Source organism: Pseudorasbora parva, chromosome 14 (genome assembly GCF_024679245.1).
Source record: "Pseudorasbora parva isolate DD20220531a chromosome 14, ASM2467924v1, whole genome shotgun sequence".
In the NCBI taxonomy this organism is placed as follows: domain Eukaryota; kingdom Metazoa; phylum Chordata; class Actinopteri; order Cypriniformes; family Gobionidae; genus Pseudorasbora; species Pseudorasbora parva.
The window spans coordinates 22673695-22699247 of NC_090185.1; the positions used below are offsets into that span (position 1 = coordinate 22673695).

General features: G+C 42.7%; 1 protein-coding gene across 1 annotated transcript; it reads left to right on the forward strand.

Moving 5' to 3' along the window:
* Positions 1–13374: 13374 nt before the first annotated feature.
* On the forward strand, positions 13375–18163 carry LOC137039759 (granzyme B-like; the record flags this gene model as incomplete). The annotated part of the gene is made up of 5 exons (XM_067415036.1): positions 13375–13480; positions 13953–14103; positions 17189–17333; positions 17665–17916; positions 18002–18163. Coding segments are annotated over 5 exons (816 nt in total), but the record flags the coding sequence as incomplete, so codon positions are not given.
* Between the last annotated feature and the right edge of the window lie 7390 nt (positions 18164–25553).

Below are 25553 nucleotides of genomic sequence, written 5' to 3' on the forward strand. Positions count from 1 at the left end.
GGTTCATCGACCATAACTCCATCAAGGAGAGCCAGGAACCTTGGAGTTGTGATTGATGACCAGTTAAACTTCACTGACCACATTACTGCAACAGCCCGGTCCTGCAGATTTGCTTTATACAACATTAGAAAGATTAGACCCTTCCTATCAGAACAGGCTGCACAACTCCAGGTTCAAGCTCTTGTTCTCTCCAGACTGGACTTTTGTAATGCTCTTCTGGCTGGGCTTCCAGCATGCACTATCAAACCCTTGCAGCTGATCCAGAATGCAGCGGCGAGAGTGGTCTTTAATGAGCCGAAGAGAGCGCATGTTACGCCTCTCTTCATCAAACTGCACTGGTTGCCAATGGCTGCTCGCATCAAATTCAAGGCACTAGTTCTTGCCTACAAAACAACCACTGGCTCTGCACCAATATACCTAAACTCACTTGTTCAGACTTACACACCCTCCAGAAGCTTGCGTTCTGCGAATGAGCGGCGCCTCGTGGTTCCATCCCAAAGAGGCATGAAATCGCTCTCACGGACATTTTCCTGGACCGTTCCCACCTGGTGGAATGACCTGCCGATCTCAATTCGTGCTGCCGAGTCTGTAGCCATTTTTAAAAAACATCTTAAGACACATCTTTTCCAATTGCACTTTTCCTATTGCACTTGACCAATACAGAATAGCACTTACTGATCACCACAGCAACGACCAAAAAGCGCACACTCCTGGATCATATCTACGTCTCTCATCCGGATTTGTGCCTTCAGGCGGGTATGTTACATAGTTATCATAGCTACCAAAATCCAGTGTTCTGTATTTTGCGTACGTGAGTTTTTGCTGTCGATGGCTATTGCTGCGCGTTTAGCTAGAATGCCATAAAAAACCAACCCATTGGGCCACTGAATCCGCATTAACGACAACAGTTGGGGCATCAGCCTTAGTCCTAATGGGTTGTTATCATAGCTATCAAAATCCAGTGTTCTGTATTTTCCGTACGTGAGTATTTGTTGTAGCTGGCTATACAAATAAATAAAAAATAAATAAATTGTGTACTGTGCTAATTAATTGAGATTTCTTACAGCTCTTACAGGTTGTTGGCCTTGTTTGTTTCGTTGCTTCTATTGCTCTACCCTTTTTTGTAAGTCGCTTTGGATAAAAGCGTCTGCTAAATGATTAAATGTAAAATGTGTAAATGTTCTTTTTTCAGGGAAGAAGGAAGCGGGAATGGGAACATTCAACACACTTTAATCCAAAATAAACAAATTGCAAGTAAAAATGCAGACAGCCCCTCATGGACGACTGCCACGGAGCGGAGTCCAGCCGGCACAGAGCGGAGTCCAGGAGGTCTGGAGCAAAGTCCAGGACGTTGTTGGTGAACTGGCCAGGCCATGTGTTTTTCTGAGGGGACTAGTCAAGGAAGACACACTCTCAGGTTTCTCTTCAATCTCGAACTAGGGTTGTGCCGATGGACGATATCATCGTCCATCGTGATGGCTGTGCAACATCACGATGGAGAAACACTGTGAGGCAAGCCTGCTGAGATTCAGTTTATTTGAGACGCGCTCCAGTTCATGGTCATTGAAAGCGATCGCTTCCGCGACCTCTACTCTAGGCTATAGTTATTTGCTTCTTATCAATTAAATACATGCAATTGGCTGAAGAAACCTTTATTAAAATTAAGATACAATTTGTACAAAACGAAAGAAAGCTTTTTACAAAAAAAGACTTAATATTAAACTAAATATAACCACCAAAATCATTTCTGACCCACTCGCATCTTTGCACTTATAGCCTATCATAATCAGATGAAATAAAAAAAATAATATTAGGCTATAATATTTAAACATAAATTAAAAACATTGTTTAATGGCTACAACAAGTATAGTAAGCTACAGATTTATGTCATGTCTGAGCTGGATTTGAACGAACATCATTTTACCAGGGGGTTCATGAGCGCGCGCCTGCAGATTATTGAGCTGATCACACCGGCTCCGCTCATTACAGGCTCTTTCTCGACAGAACGCCCACGTATTCAAAAATGGTCGGGTTTAAATGGGGCTCGGGCTCATAATTGCAGTTAATGTGTCGGGCAGGGCCGGTCTCTCGGGTGCATTGGCTTGGGTAGGGTCGGTCTTGATTTTTTTGAACTGATCTAAGCTCTAGTTCGAAAAAACAAAAACGAAACGAAAATATTCGTTTTTCGTCCCCCCCGGACGATATCATCGTCCATCGCGATGTTTTACCGTACACATCGTCAGCTGCTGATTTAAGTGGCATCGCCCAACCCTATCTCGAACTCAGAACAATTTAGGAGCAAAATTAGATTGATAGTCTCAACCAGGGAATAGGAACAGGCATCCACGAAACAAATGGTGTCCTCGCCCACACCCATCAGAGAAAATGTGCTAAGCGTGGCATCTGGCCAGTTCACCAGATAAGCAAGCTCGGAGAATTCCTCCACATAACGTTACCTTTCTAGTGGGCGCCAGCCCTGCCTGAGGCCACACAGGTGATCCATCGCTGACGTATCCTTTACTGGACATGGGAGAAAGCGGGATAAGGAAGATCCTATCTTGAATGGAAGTCCTGGCACTTAGGTCCGTCGTTCTTTTACGGGAGTGTGTAGTCCAGCAGAGATGAGTACACTGTGAGAAAAAAAGGTAAGTTACATTTCTGTCACTGGGGCGGTACCCTAAGTTACAAAACCAAAAAGGTACTAATATGTACCTTTAAGGTTCTACTATGCACCTTTAAGATACTAATTTGCACTCTTACAGTACTGATATGTACCTTTTATGTCACATAACAGACACTACATCTGGTGTGGGAGTGTTTCCATTTGGAAACACCACATAAAGTGAAATGTGTGTAGTGTGTATTGTATTGGCCCATTCGCATGATCAATTAACTTAATTTTCAGTAATTTCCCTCATTTGTATGTACTTGCTAAAAAATATTTATGCATGCCATCAACAAGTGTCCCGCCTTGTAATAATTTTTTTTCAAAGGCTGGAGAAATTATATATATAGATAAGTCGACTAAGCCCTTCACCAGCAGAGCAATTCATACTTTTGAATAAAAATGTTATGTAACAAATGACACACTGTGGCTTTATTACTTTTAATAATCTTAATTTTTCATGATACAAAAACAAAAGACTAAAGTTATTTACAATGAGGAGGCTACAGGTTTCAAAACCAAGCAGTTGTCAGCCAGATGTTAAAAACGTGTTTTTTTTGTTTTGTTTTTAACATACAGTAGTACATGCAAGTGTCCACTAGATGGCGTCATGGAGACGGGTGTCAGGTGTTGTTTCGAAGCTTTGGCACATTTGCTTCAACTCTTTCAGTGCTTCACGAAGCCTCTGCCTGCCCATCACTAGGGAGTTTTGTACTATGCTGGTACCCAGCATTCACTGCAGCGTGAATAAATTATGCAGCTGAATTAGATTATGCCGCATTTTTGATTGTCACCATTGTTGAGATTCATACGCTAATTCTTGATGTCTGTGTGTGTCATTGTAGAGTACCCTCTTGTTTGTGAAAAAAAAATTCTGATTTTTATTGACTAATACTGCAGGATCTGATGCTGCAGCAACTCAGGAATTATAATGAAAATCCATTAATAACACAATTGTTAGAGCCAAAGGATATCAGTCATTTTTAAGATGATTATAACCCTGTCATTAACAGGTAACCATCCGCATCTGATGTCAGTTTGTTTAAGGTCCTTTTGCTGCTGCAGATGTGTTTTACAAACACACTTTCACAGCAGCCAGAAACAGACAAATGTATAATAAGAGTAAAGAGCCCAACTAATGGAAACACTGATCACCGTTATGGTGACTTCAAATGAAACAAATTAGAGTTAAACCTCTGTTAATTCTCAATAAGAGCTTCTGTAGTCGTCTGACAGAAATAAAGTCAGTCTGGTTAGTAATGTGTGAAGCTGGTAATGCTGTTTGTGGAGTTGTTTAATCATCTGATGAGATCTTCAGAGATTTAATGTCTTCTTTTATCTTCAGTTGATTTCATCTAAAGCTGTGGCTGAAGTCAGTTGTAGTTTTTGTGTTTCTGCTCGTCTCTTTTTCTGTTCTCATCTTTCCTTCAGTTTTTCTGCTTGTTAACAGGCTTATTAAGTCTGCGATGACTCCATATTTATTATACACAGATTTTGTGACTCAGATAAGGTCCAGTTCTGGTTTATTTCTTTGCTCTTGGCTGACATGTGGCATTGTTATGGCCTGCTTGTGGCCCAGATCTGGCAAACAGGAGTGGGCCACTCAAGGGCCGTAATTCATCGCAGCATGTGGGCCAGATCCGTATTCCACATGTGCCAGATGAGGGCCAGATCTGGGCCGACACAATGTTGCTATGTGGGTAATCTTTACTCTATTTAATTTAATGTAAGTGCGAACTAGTGAATGAGGATTAAGTCATTAATGACAGAAAAAGTTAATTGAGTGAAAACAATAGACTGTGAATTGAGCAGTTGAAAGACTAGTTAGTAGATTGCAAGTATGTGTCTTACAGGCCAATAACATAATGATTAGCATTTCTTAACCCATACAATATGCTTCATAAAATGCATGATTTTAGAGATTTCATCCACAGATTTGAAATGATGGGCACACTAGTGGCTTCACATTAGTTGTGGTTATAAGTTGTTATACTACAGCAGGAGTCTTCAACCACTCTTCTTTGAGGGCCAGATTGTCACATGCCTGTCCTGTCTTGTGTGCACATGTGGGTTTTGTCAGTATGGCCATTTGTGCTTCTGTCATTGTCTGATCCCTTCGCCCTTGTTATCTAATTAGTGTTTGATTTCTCCCACCTGTGTTCCCTCCTATCCATCCTAAATAGCATTCGAAAATAGAATTAGTATGTCTCAAATCGTAGTATGTTGAAAAGAGTATTCCAAAGATACCCGGATGGTTTACTATTTCCGGTCCGAATTCGAAGTATGGATCGATGGGCACTCTAACGGCTGATATCGCCCACAACCCATTGCGAGTTGGACGAGGATTCGATTAGAACTACAAACATGGATAAAACGCGTTAAAAAACTACAAACATGACGGATGTGCGAGTTAAACGGTTAAGTAGAGAAGTTTAGATAAAGGGGCTTGAGTGACCAACTATCAATATTAACCTGACAAAAATATATTTATTCAGTGTTGTGCACATTATATTTCACCTGCAGCAGCATTGTGAACTTTTTTAATGACACGTTTGGCCATTAACTTTTAAATGCATCATTCTATTTAAACTTCAAGCACATGAGGAGATCTCTGACCCACAGAGACCCACACATGGCAGATCAACGAGTGGCTACATTTCTCTCCGATACGGTAGGAGATTAAACTGAATGTGGAGGATTTGAACTGTGACGAATCTGACGATGACTGACAGGGCAGTTAAACGGTGACGGGATGCTCGTAACTAAGCGACAGAGTCCGTTAAAGATGGCGAAGTAGTATGTCCCGAAGCTTGCATACTTTTCTGCTACACACTCAAAAGTATATACCTTTTCTTCAAAAAAAGAGTACACACTTTTAGGACGTAGTATAAGTAGGCGAATTGGGACGCAGCATACGTCTCCCGGTTCGCTGTGATTCCTTTTGGTATGTTTGAGTCTTTGGTTTATGATTGTGTTTTTTTACCCCTCATGGGTTTTTGTTTTGTGTTTGTTCTATTTTGTAAATAAGCCTTCATTTATCTGCACTTGAGTCCTCGCACAAGTTTTCCTTTGTCCCAGACATGACAGAACGATCTGACCACTAGAGGACTCTGCAGGAAATGGAAGGCTTCCTTTTCCCATCTCCCTGCCCCTCTGCTGCACCGATGGCACAAGCTCCTCTCCCTCCGCCAGGAGGGAGCCAGTGTGAAGGAGTTTGCATACCGGTTCGTCTTTGCAGCAGAGTGGCTCAACATCAGTGTGACAGAGCTCAAGGAAATCTTTAACAACGGACTAAATGAGCCTGTTAGCGCTTGGGAGATGGGAATGCTGGGGATTTTGATCATTTTGGCAGTTTGTGGGATTTATGTACAATCGTGGTGGTGGAGGAGAGTTATGGAAGGGTGGTCTTCCTCCGCTTGGTCCTCCTCCACTTATCCCCAGAGACTTCCAGGTCCCCAGTCCTCCGATGACCCATTTGGGGAGAGGGGAGGGAATTATTAATAAACGTCTTCGGGCAGGGAACAAATCTAATTGGCCAAACATTGGCCTGGCGGATAACATGTTTTATTCAGTGATTTTATTCTGTATCTTTTTTGTTGATCTGTTTGTAAGTGGTTACAATAAATAAAAATGTTTAGGAGGGCTGGATAAAAAGGACTGGTGGGCTGCATTTGGCCCGTGGGTCGCCAGTTGACTAGCCCTGTACTACAGTTGCATTATATTTTTATACATTTAAAAAAAAAAAAAAAATTTTTTTTTTACCTGGATACTTCATTTACATGCTTTGTTAAAGGTCAATACCTATTTGCTTTGTCTCCCCTGCACTCTAACATCTATATAAACTACAGTGTATACTGCCTTAGTAGAGTTGATGGACCTCAGCTACTGACAGCATATGTTTTCTGTGACTTTTTGTTCTGGTGAAATCACAAAACAAAATAACAATATTCACACAAACATGTCCCTGTATGGTTCCCCGCTGTGTGTCAAGTCCTCCGTTTGGTCCTAGTGAGCCGCTGTCCTGCCAACCCTGAAAGACGTAGAAGTCCTTATTGAGAATTATCAGGTTTAGATGCAGATGTTATATTGAAAATGTTTGGTCACCATTATGGTGATAAGTTGTTTCCTTTAGTTTGGCAGTTTGACTTGGATTTTTAAGTAAGTTTGTGGTTTTTGTTACAGTGTACAAAACAAAAACAAAATAAGCCATAAACAGAATGTATCATGAAAAATAATGTTTGACTAAACTCGTCACTGAATAAAAATAATAATAAATCATATTCACCAATGATACTTTCTTGCCACAGATCAAATGTTCTGAATTTTGATTTTTAACAACATTCTAAGGGGGGAAAGTTTAGACGCACACAGATATCAAGAATCAGCATATGAAATTTCTCAAAAATGGCAAACATTCTTAATGGTTCAATGTATGCTGGAGCCATGAATTTTATGCTATGGTGGCGTAGGGTTTGAGCTAAACTCTGGAGGACATCAAATCTCTAGGACCGGACTTGTCTACCCCTGACTTAGAGGTACAAAAATTTACCCTTAAGGGTACCACCCAGTGACGGCCACTTATACCTTAAAAGGAACAATTTTGTAATCTTTTTTTGACAGTATAGGCACCTTTCTCTTCCTGTCTCCTGCCTATTTGGGCTCTCTGCAAAAAAAAAAAAGTGCATGGTGTTCGAATCCTGGCACTTGTTGTGTTCTGTGTAAACCATGTCGTAGTCCATGTTTACATCAGCTGCATGTTTTCATTTTATGTTTTGTCTTGTGCCGTGTACACAGCTTTCCCCCTTCACGGTAGTTTTATTTTTATATTTAAATAATATGCCCATTACTCTGCACCTGAGTTCTTGCTTCATCCCTTCTCCCAAACCTGAGATTTAGTGGAAATGTTTATTTTGCTTGTTTTTTTTATGTTTTAGGTTAGTTGCATTGATTGCATGACTTGGTTGGCATTGGGTTGGCCCAACATTTAAGAAAATGTGGAACATGTGTTTGGTGGCTTCAACCAGCTAACATCATACATTTTACATAATAGATAGTGGAAACAAGACCACAGAATTTTCACCCACAGTATTGTTGCTGCCAAAACCCCTGGTGATGGATGATTACTTGTTGAAACACCACAGCCTACCTGAGTATTGTTGCTGACCATGTCTATCCCTTATTGACCATTGTTTGATGGCTACCTCTAGCAGGATAATACGCTGTGTCACAAAGCTCAAATCATCTCAAACTTCTTGTACATGACAATGACTTTACTATATGAACTCACAATACTAACTGTCTATACTCAAAAGGTTTCCAAAGTCACCAGATCTCAGTCCAATAGAGCACCTTTGGAAGTCGACATTCACATCATGGATGTGCAGCCGACAAAATCTGCAGCAACTGTGTGATGCTATCATGTCAATATGGACCTAAATAAGCACATTATTGAATCATTGTCACAAATAATTAAGGCAGTTCTGAAGGCAAAAAATGTATTACCTAATACAAATGTTTCAATAGTTGAGACAAATCAACAACAAAAATGTTACAGCGAGCCAATTTTTGGAGGTTTTAAAAGCAGAAATGTGAAGCTTAAACTTTTATAAAAGCATTAATTATTCTGTTAAAACGGTAAAGTTGTTTAATACTAAAATTTTACTGTGGCTTTAATGTTTACACCATTGTCATTAGATATAATACCACTGTAATAAAATTGGATATAACTACACAGAAAATGTTAGTAAGTGATTTTCAAACTAAAATTGTGTTAACAAATATCGTTTATCTCTTGTGGCTACACTATTAAAATAGTGAGTATTTTCACATTTGTGATAATAATCAACTATCGAATGAAATGAATTTCTATTAAGCAGAATAGTTCTCATAATCTGGAAAGTTCTTGCTTTACACTTCTGTCCCAATCAAAGATGGTTTGTGCTGCAAAAGCAGTGCCGTTTCACAATGTTCATGATGGATGTGGTAGAACTTCCCAATATATTGCTAGAACCACTTTTGTTACCACTACTTGTGATACATGAACACAGTTTGCTGTTTTCATGTACTGTAATATAAAAAACCCAAAATATTTTTGAACATACATTAGAGACCATCAATAAACAATAACAAGTCTATTGTTATTCAATTCGATATAAAATAAAGTCATAATAAAAAATATACCACAGACCCTCAAATATGAGACCCTTGTGAAAGACTCTGTATACTGTACACTGTAAAATCTAATTAGTTAGACTTACTTAAAAAGTAAAGTTATGTTGTGCTAACAAATGCATAGTTAGTATAGGGAACAATGATCACCATTTTATTTTGCTTGACAAAATGGCACTCAAGCCAATCAATTAATCTCAACTTGGGTTTTATGAGTAAACAAGCATAGTATGTGAATAGTACAGATTACTACATCTTTACAATTAAGACAACATTTTTTTTAAATAAGTGATAATTGAGCATTAGTGAAGAACACTTGATAATAATGAGCAGAATCACTGAAGCAAATAAAGACACTCAAATGTGTCAGAATTCTTTCTATTTGCTTATACTTTTGCTGTTTTTGTAACTTTTTAGCTTGTTTTATGTTCAGAGTTGATATGTTTATCATCACCATTGTAGATATGCATACACTGATTCTTGATGTCTGTGGGTGTCTAAGTAATGCTGCAGATTTAAACCTTTTGTGCACTCATTTTATTTCTTTAAATTCTGCATACTGTACGATTACCACAACCGGCCTGGATCTCATGCTGTAGAGGCTTATATTATGTATAATGCATAATATAAGTATATAATGTTTATAATACTTATAAACATGGCTTATATTATGAATAATACAAAACAATAATAACACAATACCTCTAAAACCAGAGCATTAGACTCTAAATGAGATCAGTGATTTAAGCCACTACATGATGATCATCAGCTATAAACAACCATCATCACCTGATCACATTTTCTTTTGGCCTTTTTTGTTGTTGCTGCCATAACAAATATGCTTTATAAACACACAGTTAAAGCAAGCAGAAAAATGTAATCTAAAAAGAAAAGGGTCAAGAAATAAATTGAATAATGATCACCATAATCGTGAAATTAAACTATTTACATTAAATCATAAATGACAGATGTAAAGTCAGTATAGTTAGTAATGTGTGAAGTAGGTAATGCTGTTTGTGGAGTTATTTAATCCTCCTCAGCTGAGATCTTCAGAGATTTAAAGTCTTCTTTTATCTTCAGTTGATTTCATCTAAGGCAGTGGCTGAAGTCAGTTGTATTTTATTATGTTTCTCTTTCCTTCAGTGATTCTGCTCATTATCATCAGGTGTTCATCACTAATGCTCAATTATCACTTATTTAATCACTTAATAGTACAGTTATTATCCAAGTATCATGAAGAAATAGAGACTCATCAGACCAGGCGTGTGGTTTCTGCTGCTGTAGCCCATCTGCTTCAAGGTTCAAATTGTTGTGTGTTCAGTGAGGCTCTTCTCCTGGGTTCCCTCTCTGTCCGAGCAAACCAGTTTGCCCATTCTCTTCTGACCTCTGTTATCAACAAGACATTTTTGCAGCCATTGGTTATTTTCACTTTTTCGGACCATTCTCTGTAAACCCTAGAGATGTTGTGCATGGATATCTTAGTAGATCGGCAGTTCCTGAAATTCTCAACAACCAGGCCATGTTCAAAGTCACTTAAATCTCCGTTCGCCTCTTTTACTGCTTAGTTTGAACTTCAGCAGATCATTTTGACCATGGTTACTGCCATATGTGATAAAATAGGAAGTTAAACAGGTATACATATATATATATATATATATATATATATATATATATATATATATATATATATATATATATATATATATATATATATATGTGTGTGTGTGTGTGTGTGTGTGTGTGTGTGTGTGTGTGTCTTTTAAAACTATGCAGTCATGTCAGATTTTAACAACTGTCTTTAATGTCTGTTTGGAAAATAAGAGAGTACCAGATTCATGGAAAGGAGCACTAATACATCGTATTCCAAAAAAAGACAACATCCCTGATGATCCATCGACATGGAGGGATATATCCCTCCTCCCTACCATCTATAAGGTGTTCATGAAATGCATACTAGCCAGAGTTCTCCCCTGGTTGGTGGAAGCTGACATCCTATCCACCAAGCAAAAGGCATACATCAATAGGCAAGGTATGAATGAGCATGTGTTCTGCCTAAAAACAGGGATAGATGACTTTAAGCATGAGTCGTGTAAACTGTACTCAGTCTTTCTAGACTTTAAAGATGCATTTGGAACTTTATCTCACACTGTCATGATCAGCTCATTGGAGGAAATACAGCTTCCTCAACTGTTCATTGACATAGTGAAGGATGTATATAGAGGTTCCTTTATTGAAGTAATCTGCGGAGAACAGCTCACTCACCCAACACCACTTCAGATAGGCATTAAAACAGGCTGCCCTTGGAGTGCGATTAACTTTATAATTGCCACCAACCAATGGTTAAAGTGGATGTGTCAATGTGCCCCCCCTGACGTGATTTCACCGATCCCAGTCCAAGGCTATGCAGATGACGTCCAGATCGCCTCCAGAGACGAGAGCGTTATTAAAAACATGCTGGCTAGGACCGATTCTTTCCTGACATGGTCAGGCCTGGAGATTAAGGACACAAAATGTGCTGTTCTGTATGAGAGGAGGAGTGGAGGGAACAGGTGGTATCGCTCAAAAACTGATAAATGTCCAGAGTTCACCGTGGCAACTAAACCAATACGTGTATACTCTCTTCACGAGACATACACTTATCTTGGACACAAAATTAATATTGCAGGAGAATGCAAAGAGCAGGTAAACATCATCTGGTCTGGGTTTGTTTCCAGGCTGGACTTGATAGATAAATGTCCATTGCCTCTGACCATGAAGCTAGAGGCTATTAGACAGGTGGCGCTGTCTAAAGTACAACATCTGTTCTCCAATGTCCACATCCAGCAGAAAGTGCTGAGGGACATGAACAGTAAGACAGTGAGTGTGGTGCGGAAGTGGTTTGGACTCAACACACACAGCACCCGTGATGTTATTTTTCATCCTCAATGGGAAGGAGGGTTGGGAGCACCAAACGTGATCTGGATTTACACCAGCATGCGGATTTCCCATCTTCTGAACATGCTGAATAATGATGACAGAGACGTGAGGCAGCTGGCTCGATCTTCCCTGTTCCTGGACCTAAGGAGGCGTAAGGTGCCGTTGGCCAGAGACTCAGAGCCTCATTTCCTGGGATTCAAAAGGAAACCCAGTGGGAAACTGGACACCCATTCAGCTGGCTTTGGTGTGTGGTCAGACTGGCCGGACCTGAATGATCTCTGTGTCCGAGCTGGAGTAGCACTGGAGTGGGTGCGGTCTGACTCTGGGACTGTGAGGATCTCAGAGGATATCATCTGTGACCCCCTGGTCCATGTTAAGGCAACAGCCACATATGGTGGCCACAGCTATCCGCTAACATCTACAGGAGCCCGGAGAACTCTCCTGGACTTACACCAACATCACCAGAAACAACACTGGACTGGCCTGAGACTCCAGGGGAAGCTGGCATGCCTCTCCTGTGCTGATCACTCTGTCTCGCACTCATTCTTTAAGAACACTGCACTCAGTGAGGACATTGTCACCTTCACAGTAAAGGCAAGATTGCAAGTTCTTCCTACCAGACTTAACCTTTCCATCTGGTTTCCTTTGACCCAGGTCCCTCACTGTCTACATCACACCACCGAACAGATTACTGAGACACTTCCACATATCCTGAATGGCTGTCATGTTTACAAGGGAATGTACATCGCACGTCACGACAGAATAGTGGACCTTATAGTGAAGGACGTATCAAAACATCTCTCACCCTCAGTGAAAATATACAAACACTCTAGCGTAAAAGCATCCATGTTCCAGCATGGTAGTAGTAACTCTGATGCTTTCTCACATCTGTCTGCTAACACACCAGATGTTATTGTGGTTAATGAGGAGCTCAGTGAGGTGTTCATTCTGGAGGTGGCATGCACCTTTGACTCTAGCATGGAGGAAGCCTTTATGACTAAGGTCATTAAATACCAGCCGCTCTTAAACTCCATCTCAGAGATCGGTTATCGAGGCAGACTACTGGTGTTCATATTCGGCAGCTTAGGACACACTCATAGGCTGGTGGTACGAGGCCTTCAGCAACTTGGGATGCCCAAGAAAAGGGCCAAACAGCTAGCGAAGTATTGTGCCCTGTCTGCTATTATAGGCAGCCGCGATATATGGAGGAGACGCTGCTACTTATACCCATAACACCTGAGTGATAAGCTTTTGTGAAGATCTGTGTATGCCACTGGGCCATGATTTTGTACATGCGTTAAACTGCACCTATAATGTTTATGTCCCTGTAAATTAATTCTTTTAAAGTGGACTTAAATAAATTGTTAAAATGTGTGTGTGTGTGTGTGTGTGTGTGTGTGTGTGTGTGTGTGTGTGTGTGTATTCATTTATATGCGTCTGAAATTGCATGTTTGGTTTAAACATTTGGTTTAAGTGGAGGTACAATTTTGTTCCTTGGGGAACAAGAGCAGAGAGATGATGATGATGGTCATGATGGACATTTCAGACACAACAAGTGTTTTGTCATGAGAGCTCACTGATCGTCTTCTTCATCATGACCAACCATCATCATCATCATCATCATCATCATCATCATCATCATCATCATCATCATCATCGTCATCATCATCGTCATCATCCTCATCTCTCTGCTCTTGCTGGCCTCTCTGCTGCCACACCTAACCTTCACTGGTGAGATTGACTGAACTAAATATTGATCAATCTGGTAAGTAATATCGCCAACTAACTTCTATCTGTCTTCTTATGTGAATGGAAAAGAAGCCAAACCCCACTCCAGACCTTACATGGTTTCTCTTCAGAAGACTTAAAAACTATTGGTCAGTTTTAGAAATGAATTCAGACAAAAATTGTATATTTAAACCCCAAAAAAATTTGTGTGGCAAAAGGAGGTGGAGTAATGTGTCGCTTAAAGTCTCCACCCATATTTAAAGTATATTTATACTGTTTTTAAGCCAGGGAGAGCTCAGTTATTGTCATCTCCATTATGACCATCAACATTTCTCTGCTCCTGCTGGCCTCTCTGCTGCCACAGCAGACCTTCACTGGTGAGAATGATTATATATTAATTAATTATTTAAAAATATTTAATTGGTTTGTGCTGAATAAGTTGACTGACAGCACTCTGTCTCTCTCTTTCTCTCAGCTCGTGTGAATGTGGGTATAGTGAATGGCAAGGAAGCCGAACCCCACTCCAGACCTTACATAGTTTCTCTCCAGAAGTTTGGGTCTCATACCTGTGGCGGATCTCTCATTTCTGATCAGTTTGTCTTGACTGCTGCACATTGCTGGAAAGCGTAAGAGCTTGTTAAGTGTGAACTGCAATGTTGAGTGAGAAGCACTTTTGACTATTTATTTTTATTTTTATTTTTCCTTTGTTTTACCAGGGTAGTCACATTGAGACAGTAGTCTCTTTTCCAAGTGAGCCCTGGCCAAGAAAAGGCAGCACATAGCTAAAGACATAAAAACAGAGATGGACACAACATAAAAAAAACATAAATACAAGTAACAAGTGAGAAATATGCAGGCTGTAAACAACAAAAAGTCTAGACACACTCACATGTATGACGTAAAGTGTCTGCCAAATATGACTTAAAATCAGAGATGAACATGTTCAGTTTCAGCTCTTTCTGTAGTGCGTTCCAGGTTGACGGAGCATTGTAACGGTAGGCTGTTTTACCAAATTCGGAATGAACAGTAGGCACATTAAAAAGTATGCTATTGTTTGACCTGAGGTTATATCTATTGTTTGTTGCCAATGAGAATACTGAAAAATATGATGGTAATGATCCAGTAATTGCTTTATAAATGAAAATCAACCAATTGCGTTGTCTGCGTATAGACAGTGGTAACCAACCAGATAAGCTGTACAAATTGCAATGATGTGTATTATAGTCTGCTTCTGTTATAAATCGTAGTGCTGAATGGTAAACAGAATCCAGAGAACGCAATACAGACTTTGAGGCATGCATATAGATAATGTCGCCATAATCCAGAACAGATAAAAATGTGGCTGCTACAAGTTCTTTTCTAGCTTTCAAATTAAAACAAGCCTTATTTCTAAAAAAGAAACCTAGCTTTACTCTAAGTTTCTTTACCACATGCATAACATGAGGATTAAAAGAAATATTTTCATCCAATAAAAAACCTAGATATGTGTAGCATGACACCTTCTCTATTTCCTGTCCCTGTGCGGTTACAATTGAAGTTAGAGATTTTACTTTGAACTTGGAGTGTGTGAACAACATGTATTTGGTTTTTTTAGCATTAAGCACTAACTTTAATTTCCTTAAATTTTCTTGCAAGACTGTGAAAGCCTCTTGCAGTTTTATTAACGCCTCACATGGAGAGGGTGCAGTGCAATAGATGATGGTGTCATCCGCATAAAGGTGTACATTAGCATTTACACGTTCAGAAATATAATTTATGTAGATGGTAAACAAAAGTGGCCCTAAGATGGAGCCTTGTGGAACCCCGATTGTAATTGCAGCCTTCCCTGATGTAATACTATCACATGTAACACATTGAAATCTACCTATAAGATAATTTTTAAACCAACTTACCGCATTTGAGGACACCCCAATTTTAACTAGACATTTTAAAAGAATGCTGTGATCCACAGTATCAAAAGCCTTAGATAGGTCAATAAACAATCCTGCGCATGAGTTTTTGCAATCAATGGCAGACACAATGTCATCAATTACTTTAGTGGCTGCCGTGACGGTGCTATGCCCCTTCCTGAAGCCTGACTGAAAAGGGGTGAGGATACAATTACAGGTTAAAAACTCTTTTAATTGTTCACTAACTAATTCCTCAAATATCTTAGCCAGTACTGATAATTTAGATATAGGGCGATAATTGTCCAATAATGTGGGGTCCCCACTTTTATAAAGAGGTATCACATGTGCTGCTTTCCAGGATTCAGGAATAACATTTTGTTCCAAAGACAAAATAAAAATCTGAGTGAGTGGTTTGGCAATAATATCAGCTGCAAGCTTCAGGAGAGATGGATCAAGCCCATCTGGCTCAGCTGACTTTCTACAGTTTACACATTTCAATTTTGACAGGACTATTTTCCTTGTAAATGGCTTAAAAGAGAAAGTGTTAACATTTCTAACATTCGGGACCTCTGTGTCCAAAGGTTGATCTGGCATTGACTTGAAAAGATGCCCAGCAGAGGCAAAGTGCTGATTAAAGGAGTCCACTATCTCTTTTTTTTATCTGTGATTTGTCTAGAATCAACACTTATTTGCTTTGGTAAACTTGATGATGAGGAGTTAGAGTTTAAAGATTTAATAGCTTTCCAAAATTTTGCTGGATTATGCAAATTTCTGGTTGTCTCTTCTAGATAAAACTGTGCTTTAGCTTTACGTATCTGTGCTATACATTTGTTTCTTAGGCATCGGAAGCTTGACCAATCATTTGCTAAGCCAGATTTCCTTGCCCTTGCCCAGGCCAGGTCCCTCTCATGTAGCAGAGAGGATAATGCATCAGAAAACCAAGGGTTATCCCTCCCTTTAACCTTGAACCTCCTTAGCGGTGCATGTTTATTTAAAACTCCCATAAATAGACCCTTAAAATAAGTCCATGCCAAATCAACATCAGGAATAAATGATATTCTATTCCAATCACAATGATAAATATCATGAATGAAAGCTTGTTGGTCAAAGGTCTTAAAGTGTCGTTTCTCCACTATTCTTGAAGGTGTTTTTTTACAGGTTTACAGTTTCTAATAATCCCAATAACACAGTGATCACTTATGTCATTTGGGAAAATACCAATCTGTGTACATTTATCAGGTCGGTTTACTAAAATAATATAAATTAACGTGGATTTATTTAGATTTTTTGTGTTTGGGCGAGTCGGAGTATTTACTACTTGTGTTAAATTAACAGAATCACAGTAAGCCTTTAAGTCCTTTGAATCATCTTTCATCCAGTCCCAATTTAAATCACCAAGCAGAATTATTTCTTTGTGATTTACAATATCTGTAAGCACAGCTGAGAGTGTTGATAATGTTTCTTTCAGAGCTGACGGGGGCCTATAAAAACAAGCAACAGTCAAACTGGTAGTTCCTAATTTCAGATCAATAGCCAGCAAATCAAAAAATTTTGTGATACTCATAGTCTTCAATAGATTGGTATGATACTTAGACTTCACGTAAATAGCCACGCCTCCTCCCTTACTCTTCCTATCCGCACGAAATACATTGTATCCCCTAATCGCAATATCATTATCACTAACAGATTTTTTTAGCCACGTTTCCGATAAAACAAAAATGTCTGCATTTGTCGAATTTGCCCATATCCTAACAAAATCTATAAAGACTGATAACGATATTATATGACATAAATGCACATTAACAATACGGTCTTTCAACAGAAGGGATATTATCACTGTTGTTGTTGGTGCTCATGACTTGAGGAACAGCAAGGCTTCAGATCGCTATACAGTGATGTCCTACATCCCACATCCAGAATATGTAGGCAGACCCAACCCTATTCGGAATGACATCATGCTTTTGAGGGTAACAACCTGTTATACTTCAAAAAAAGCAAACAGAGCACAAACCACTATGTTTGATTTTCTATTACAATATCTTACTTTACAAATTACTGAAGGAATCTAAATCATTATATGTAAATGGACAAGTGATTCTGAAAGGCAGAAAACCTGAATAACACATTGATGAATTTTTTTGGTTGTTGTAAAACGCAGAAAAACTATAGTAAAGAGGCACATAAAAATAAAACCAATTTAGGGCTTCATTATTTACCTCAAAAACTAAAGTATAATTAACTGAAGTTCAGTCTTATAAAAGTTTGTTTATTAGTAATGTCTGTATTTTTGAATTACAGCTAGAGAACCCTGTCGAACTAAACAGCAATGTTAGTCTGATACCATTACCAAATGAAGGAGAAGAAGTGGGAACAGATGCCGTTTGTAGTGTTGCCGGCTGGGGAAGACTGTCGACTTTTGGCCATGGTAGCAGTGTTCTAATGGAGGCAGACACCACTACAATGGCTCAGACAGAGTGTGAGCGTAGTTGGGGATTTAGGTACTTCGATGTTGGACAGATGCTCTGTGCACATGGCGGTGGTGGATCCTGCAGATTATGTACAAAAGATGATTCACAAATGTTATGGTAATGAACAAACTGGTTTCACTGGTGACATGTTGATCTGTGTTTCTTAACAGGGGGATTCAGGAGGTCCTTTGGTTTGTGGAAACACCACTGTTGGTGTCACATCTTTCGGCAGCAGTCGTCAATGTAATTCAGCTTGGATTCCTAATGTGTATACTAAGATTTCAACATATATTCAATGGATCCGCCAAGAAATGGGAAATATTTATTGACTTCATGTAAACTAAAAAAGGAAGAAATATTTTTCTTGAGTTCTTCCATAAACCTTCTTTTAATAAAAGTATCACATGGCAAGCATCAATTATAGTCAAAGTGTTCTCATTTTTACAATCATATGTTTTCAGGGGACCATTCTTCATACTTTGCTAACTCAGTCAGCTGGATTTGGTTGTTGATGATTTGGCATGATCTTGGATTGTTTTTATTTTCTGGTCCAGGCACGCTGTCTTCATTGAGGGGCAAGAGAGGGGCATTTGACAGCCCAGGGGATCCGCAGCGGTACTGCAGTAGGTCCACCAATTAATGTTTGATCACAAATACTATTTTGTAAAATAAATAAAACATGGGTAAAATCATCACACATTCAAATGTATATTAAAGCTTCAAGCAGCGATGAAAGGTCCCTCACACACAGGGCTACAGCCATCCGGTAGCTTTAGAGAAACAGCCAATAGCGGGCGACATGCTGCCAGCAGGTGGGGCTATGAATAACTTAATATTGGCATACATGATGTCTAAGGGCAAAGACTATTATCAAACATGTGAAGTTTGGACAGATCAGAAATTGTATGCCTGACTTACAGAAGCTTCCTGTTTCGTAGCGAAACATCAGACTTCAGGCCGCCGTGGACATGCTCTTCAGAGAAAACCCCCATATCGTCACAATTTATGACTGTGTGTAGATGTCATAAGTAACCCCTAATTCCTGTATAGGCCTAGGTTTATGTTACCTGTATAAATGTATGTGTACGGTTTTTCTCCCTTTTAATTGATGTATGGATATGATGTGCGGGGTCCAATTTCTTTGTTGAAAGAGTCCTAGAAGCAAAATTCACAGACACCTAGTAAGGTGAATGTCAGTGATTATGTGTTACAAACAAGGGAGTAACTGGAAAAAATTACCGAAATAGCATCAGAACACTTACGAGAAGCACAGACTAGGCAGAAATGTTGCTATGATAGGAAGGCAAGGCAGCGGTCCTTTGAAGTAGGTCAGCAAGTTTTAGTCAATCTTCCAACCAAAGAGATTAAGTTGTTTGGAAAGTGGCTGAGTCCGTTCAAGGTTACGAAGAAGTTGGGACCTACAACTTAAATGCCAATTCTGGTGGGTCACGTTCACATAGAACATTGCATAATAATCTCTAGAAGAAATGGTTTCCACAGAAAGATTTTGCAAATGTAAACTTGATTGGTGAAAGAAGAGGATTAGATAGAAGAACAGTACTTATCGGTGAGTCAGGATACCTCCTCAGTTGATCTTTAAGCACTTATCAGGGGAGAAGAAAAAACGAATTCAAGGGTTATGTGATCTGGAACTGTTTAAGAGTACCCCTGGTTGTATCCCTCTCATTCAGCATCAAGTTGTTGAAACTTAATGCTCAAGTGAAAATATTTAATCACCATATTCCCGAAAAGATGGTGTCAACATTTTGATTCCTTTCCGAGAAGTTAGGAAAAGGCAAATTTATCAGTACAGTAGACTTATGTAAAGGAAACTGGCATGTGCCTTTGGCCCCTGAATCTCGAGAATTGACCGCTTTCCGCACCCCTATAAGTCATATGCGTTTCTGTGTTCTCCCTTTTGGGCTACACCGGGCTCCTCCAACTTTTCAGAGGTTAATGAATACTGTTTGCAGGATTTAGGTGAATTTTCAGCAACTTATCTTGATGATGTTGTGATATTCAGTGACATTTGGAAGATGCATCTTAATTATCTTGCAATAATGTTTCAGTAGATTAAGGATGTTGGTTTGACGATCAATCCTGACGAGCTCTAAAGCTAAGAGTGAGAATATTCGGGCTATTTATTAGGTAATGGTGTTATCAAACACCAGATCCAGAAGATGCAGGCTATTCAGACCTGCCCACTTACAAGTACAAAAAAACGTCTCAGGTTACGTATGTAACCCTAGTTCCCAGAGGGAACGAGACGCTGCGTCGAAACGCTGTGAGAACGCCTCTGCGTTAATGCGTCGTGAAGCGCCTGTAGAACCATTCCATCGGAAAAAAGATCGATCGTCGGCGTGATGACGTCATCGACCGGAAGCTATAAAACGTCCGTGAAAACAAACAGGAACTAACTTCTGATAAAGCCTGAAGTAAGTGATCACGGACACGCCGGGAGTATGGCAAAGCGACGCAGCGTCTCGTTCCCTCAGGGAACTAGGGTTACATACGTAACCTGAGACGTTCCCTTTCGGGGAACTCGAGCTGCGTCGAAACGCTGTGAGAACGCTTATACCCACATCGCCATAGGACCAAGTGTCTCGTATGTGTGAAGCCGAAGCGCACACGGTTACGAGAGTACCTGTGCCCCTACTGTAGATGCCAGGTCTAGTTCGTAGAACCTGACGAAGGTAGAAGGAGACGACCAACCGGCCGCGTTACAGATATCATGGAGGGAAGCCCCCGACAAAAGTGCTTTAGAAGCAGCCATACCCCTGGTTGAGTGCGCCCGGACAGCCAGAGGAGATGGCTGCCCGGTAGCTTCATAAGCAAGTGAGATGGCCTCGACCACCCACTTGCTCATCCTCTGCTTGGATACTGGGGCCCCCTTCTTAGGGGGTCCAAAGCAAACAAACAATTGTTCAGTTTTTCTCCACAGGGCAGCTCTGTGGACATAAGTATCCAGTGCCCTCACAGGACACAGCAGATTTAATCTTTCCTGGTCTGACGTCATAAATGGAGGAGGACAGAAGGCTTGTAGAGTGATGGGGCCCCGTGGGCTCGTAGGAACCTTGGGGACATAACCCGGCCTGGGATGTAGAAATGCTTTCACCATCCCTGGCGCAAACTCTAGACATGAGGGCTCTACCGACAGGGACTGAATATCTCCTATCCTTTTAAGAGATGAGATGGCCAAAAGGAAGATGGTTTTTAGGGTGAGGAACTTATCCGAAACCTCCTCCAGAGGTTCGAACGGAGGTCCGGACAAGCCCCTCAGAACAATGGCCAAGTCCCATGCCGGGACCCTCGAGTGCATAACTGGCCTCAACCTTAATGTGCCACGAAGGAAGCGTGTAATTAGAGGGTGTCTTCCCAAAGACACTCCACTGCAAGGGACGTGGAAGGCACCCAAGGCCGCCACGTACACCTTAAGTGTGGAGGGGGTCAACCCTGCCGAGAACCTTGCCTGCAAGAACTCCAGCACTGTACCAACCGGGCAGTTAACTGGGTCCCACTGGCGTTCTCTGCACCATGCTGAGAAAAGTCTCCATTTCAAAGCGTACAGCTTCCTTGTGGACGGAGCTCTGGAGTGTAGGATGGTCTCTACGACCTCGGCCGAGAGACCTTCCTCTATGAGCCTAGCCCCCTCAGAGGCCAGGCCCACAGTTTCCACATCTCTGGGCGTGGGTGCAGGAATCTCCCGCCCGCCTGAGAGAGTAGATCCCTCCTGGTCGGAATCTCCATCGGAGAGCCTTCCAGGAGAGATATCAGGTCCGAAAACCATACTCGGGTCGGCCAGTTCGGAGCCACTAGAAGTACCTGGGCCCCGTCCCGGCGTACCCTCTCCAGAACTCCTGGAAGCAGGACAATCGGGGGAAAGGCGTACAGAGGCAGCCTCGGCCACTCCTGTACCATGGCATCCAGCCCCAGCGGGGCCGGATGGGTCAGAGAAAACCACTGCGGGCAGTGAGAATTCTCCGCCGAAGCGAACAGGTCTATCTCTGCCTTCCCATAAACCTTCCAGAAGAGCTCCACCACCTCTGGGTGGAGTCTCCATTTCCCGGGCCTCGGCCCCTGTCTCGACAGGCTGTCTGCTTCCTGATTCAGGGCCCCCGGGATATATACTGCCCTGATTGACAGCAATTTCCCTTGGGCCCACAGGAGGATCCGATGTGCCAATTTGTCCAACGGACGAGACTTCAGACCCCCCTGGTGGTTTATATAGGCCACCACGGACGTGTTGTCTGTTCTGACTAGTACATGGTGGCCCCTGAGGTCGGGCAGGAACTGTTTCAATGCAAGAAACACTGCGAGCATCTCTAGCCGATTTATGTGCCAGTGCCGCTGATGCTCCTGCCATAGACCCTGGGACGAGCGACCACTCATGGTCGCCCCCCAGCCCGTGAGAGAGGCGTCTGTCGTTAGCGTTACGCGACGAACATGAGCCCCCAACACGGGACCCTGAGATAAAAACCCCGGGTTTTTCCACATGACCAGAGCACGTAGGCATCGCCGCGTGACTTTGATCGTGCGGAGCGGATTTCCCCTCGGGGAGAACCCTTTTGTCTTGAGCCACCACTGCAGTGGCCTCATGTACAGTAGGCCAAAAGGTATCACGTTGGACGCTGCTGCCATGAGACCTAACAGTTTCTGGAACTGTTTCACAGTGACGGCTCGGCCTAGCTTCTGTTCTTTGGCGGCTGCCAGGATCGATGCTATGCGTGTTGGTGATAATTGCGCCCGCATAATTACCGAGTCCCAGTTCACACCTAGAAAAGTGGTTCTCTGAGCCGGAGAAAGCACACTCTTCTTGGCGTTCAGCCTCAACCCCAGCTTCGACATATGGGCGAGAACAGCATCTCGATGCTGAACCGCCATCTGCTCTGTATTCGCTAGAATCAGCCAGTCGTCGATATAGTTCAGTATGCGGATGCCCTGTAGACGCAGCGGCGCCAGAGCTGCATCCACACACTTGGTGAACGTGCGGGGTGACAGTGCTAGACCGAAGGGAAGTACACGATATTGGTATGCCTCTCCCCCGAAGGCAAACCTCAGGAACTTCCTGTGATGTGGAAGGATGGAGACATGAAAATACGCATCTTTGAGGTCTATGGTGACAAACCAATCCTCCGATTTGACCTGCGCTACAATCTGTCTGAGTGTAAGCATCTTGAATTTGAGCTTGGCCACCGAGCGATTCAATAGCCGCAGATCTAATATCGGGCGTAAGCCCCCATCCTTCTTCGGCACGATGAAGTAACGGCTGTAAAAGCCAGACTCCCTGCTGAGAGGGGGAACCCTCTCTATAGCCCCTTTTTGCAGGAGTGTCTCTACTTCCTGTGCCATTACCAGAGCCTGCTCCGGGCCCACCTCTGTAGTGTACCTTTTCTATTATCTGCAGGACCCAACGAGATATATTTGATAGACGTTTCCACTCGTCTAGAAAATCTACTAAGGGAACCAGCCTCTCGAGGCTGGCCTCTGGTGTATTTTGAGCAACAAGCGCAGTGCCCTGAAGCGGCGGACCGGCAGGGAACAACTGACTTGACTGCTCGGGGACCCCCCGAAGGGGGTGCGGACCACCCTCGGGTGGCCCGCGGAGACCGACTGCGCCCCGGCATTGCGGCGGGGTTGGCAGCGCGGCCCCCCGAGGGTGCTGTAGGGAAACGGGTACCGTAGGCAGGGGTAAGCACCGTTTCCCTACGGGGGGAACCACCCTCAGCGTCCTGACGCTTCTGGCGTCAGGAACGCTTCGACGAGGCCTTCTTGGCGATCAGGACTGTCCGCAGATCAGCCCTGCCCCTCGAAGGCCTCGTCTGAGAGCGCCGCCCCTCGTCCCCACGCTGAGGGGGAGCTCGGGCAGCGACGCTCTGTTTCTGTTGAGCCCTGTATGAGGAGCTCGTACTCGGCCTGGGCTGCTTGGTGGTATCAGCAGCAGCCCCAGGGACCTGGACCCGGAGAGGGAGGAACTGCTTGAGCGCCGCAGCTTGCTTTTTCGACTCCTGGAACCTCTCGGTGACAGTGTGAACTGCGTCACCGAAGAGGCCTCCAGGAGAAAGCGGCGCATCAAGCAGAAAGGCTTTCTCCCTCTCCTTGATGTCTGTGGGGTTTAACCATAAATGCCTCTCCGTAGCCACCAATGCTGCCATGGAGCGGCCAACACATCTGGCCGTCTCCTTGGTGGCCCGGAGAGCTAGATCGGCTGATGATCTAAGTTCAGCGATAATATCTCCCCCCACAGCATCACTACCGTCCAAATCCCTTAGCAGGTCAGCCTGGTATGCCTGCACGATAGCCATCGTGTGCAGGCATGCAGCCGCTTGACCCGCCGCCGAGTACGCTTTACCCACCAACGCCGACGTTGTTTTTAGAGGTCTGGTGGGTAAAGTCGGGGCCTTCAGGGACGATGCCGAGGAAGGCGAGAGATGGCTCGCAAGCGTCTCTTCAACCTTTGGCATCGCCCCATAACCATACTGTCTCAGCCCGCAAATGTTGCTGTAGACCGAAGTCTGCGGGCTGAAGACACGATCTGAAGCCGGTCTCTTCCACGATCTTGCCACCTCGGTGTGCAAATCGTGGAAGAACGGCAGGCCCCGTCGCTGAGGTTCTGAAGCGCGAGACGGCAGGAAGCGTTCGTCTAGCTTACTATGACGTTTTCTTCCTGCCTCAGATCTTTCAGTGGGCCAGTCGATGTTTAATCTGGCCACTGCTCGCGTCAAAACCTCAACTAGCTCCTCACTAGCAGGGGACTGAAGTGGCGAATCTTCAGTATCGATACTTTCAACGTCCACCTCCTCAGAGCTGGACAGATGAAGTACCGGCGACTCTCTCGGGGGGGAAGAAACCGCCATGCGTGCTTCCATGCCCCGAGAAGAGCCGCTGGATGGAGCAGGTGAGGGCAGAGATAAGGCAGTGCCCGTCTCTAACCCCTCTGCAACATCCAATTGTGATCCCCACGACTGCAGCCTTCGCTCCGCCTCGGCGGCAGCGGGACCAGAGCCGCGGGGAACACGAGCCGAGGCACCCTCCTCGAAGAGTGCCCGGCGGGAGCGCAGCGTTCTCAGTGGCATACGCTCACAGTGCTCGCAAGCAGCCCCCTCGAGGGCTGCCTGGGCATGCTGCGCTCCCAAGCATGCAACACAGAGAAGATGTGTGTCCCCGCCCGTGATGTAGCGTGGGCAGGGAGGAACACACTTTCTGAAATTGCTGCTTTCACTCGCCATTTCTATCTATTTTATTTTCTCTTTTTTCTGTTAATATATGGAATATTTAACAAAAAGGGTGGAAAATCTCTGATAATAGACAGACAAAAACACCAAATAGACAGACAAGTTCACACAGATCGCTTGCTGAAGGCTCAGAAGCTAGTTCCTGTTTGTTTTCACGGACGTTTTATAGCTTCCGGTCGATGACGTCATCACGCCGACGATCAATCTTTTTTCCGATGGAATGGTTCTACAGGCGCTTCACGACGCATTAACGCAGAGGCGTTCTCACAGCGTTTCGACGCAGCTCGAGTTCCCCGAAAGGGAACTTAGCAGTTAGATAAGTTTTTGGACTAGCTGGGTGGTATTGCAGGTTTATACCTCATTTTGCCACTAGGACGGCTCCCCTAATCTGCAGGAAGTATGAGTGAAACGTCACTTCATCATTGTGTATACACTACAAAAATGTATGGAGAATTTTTTTTCTTGTTATATTGTTTATAATAAATTG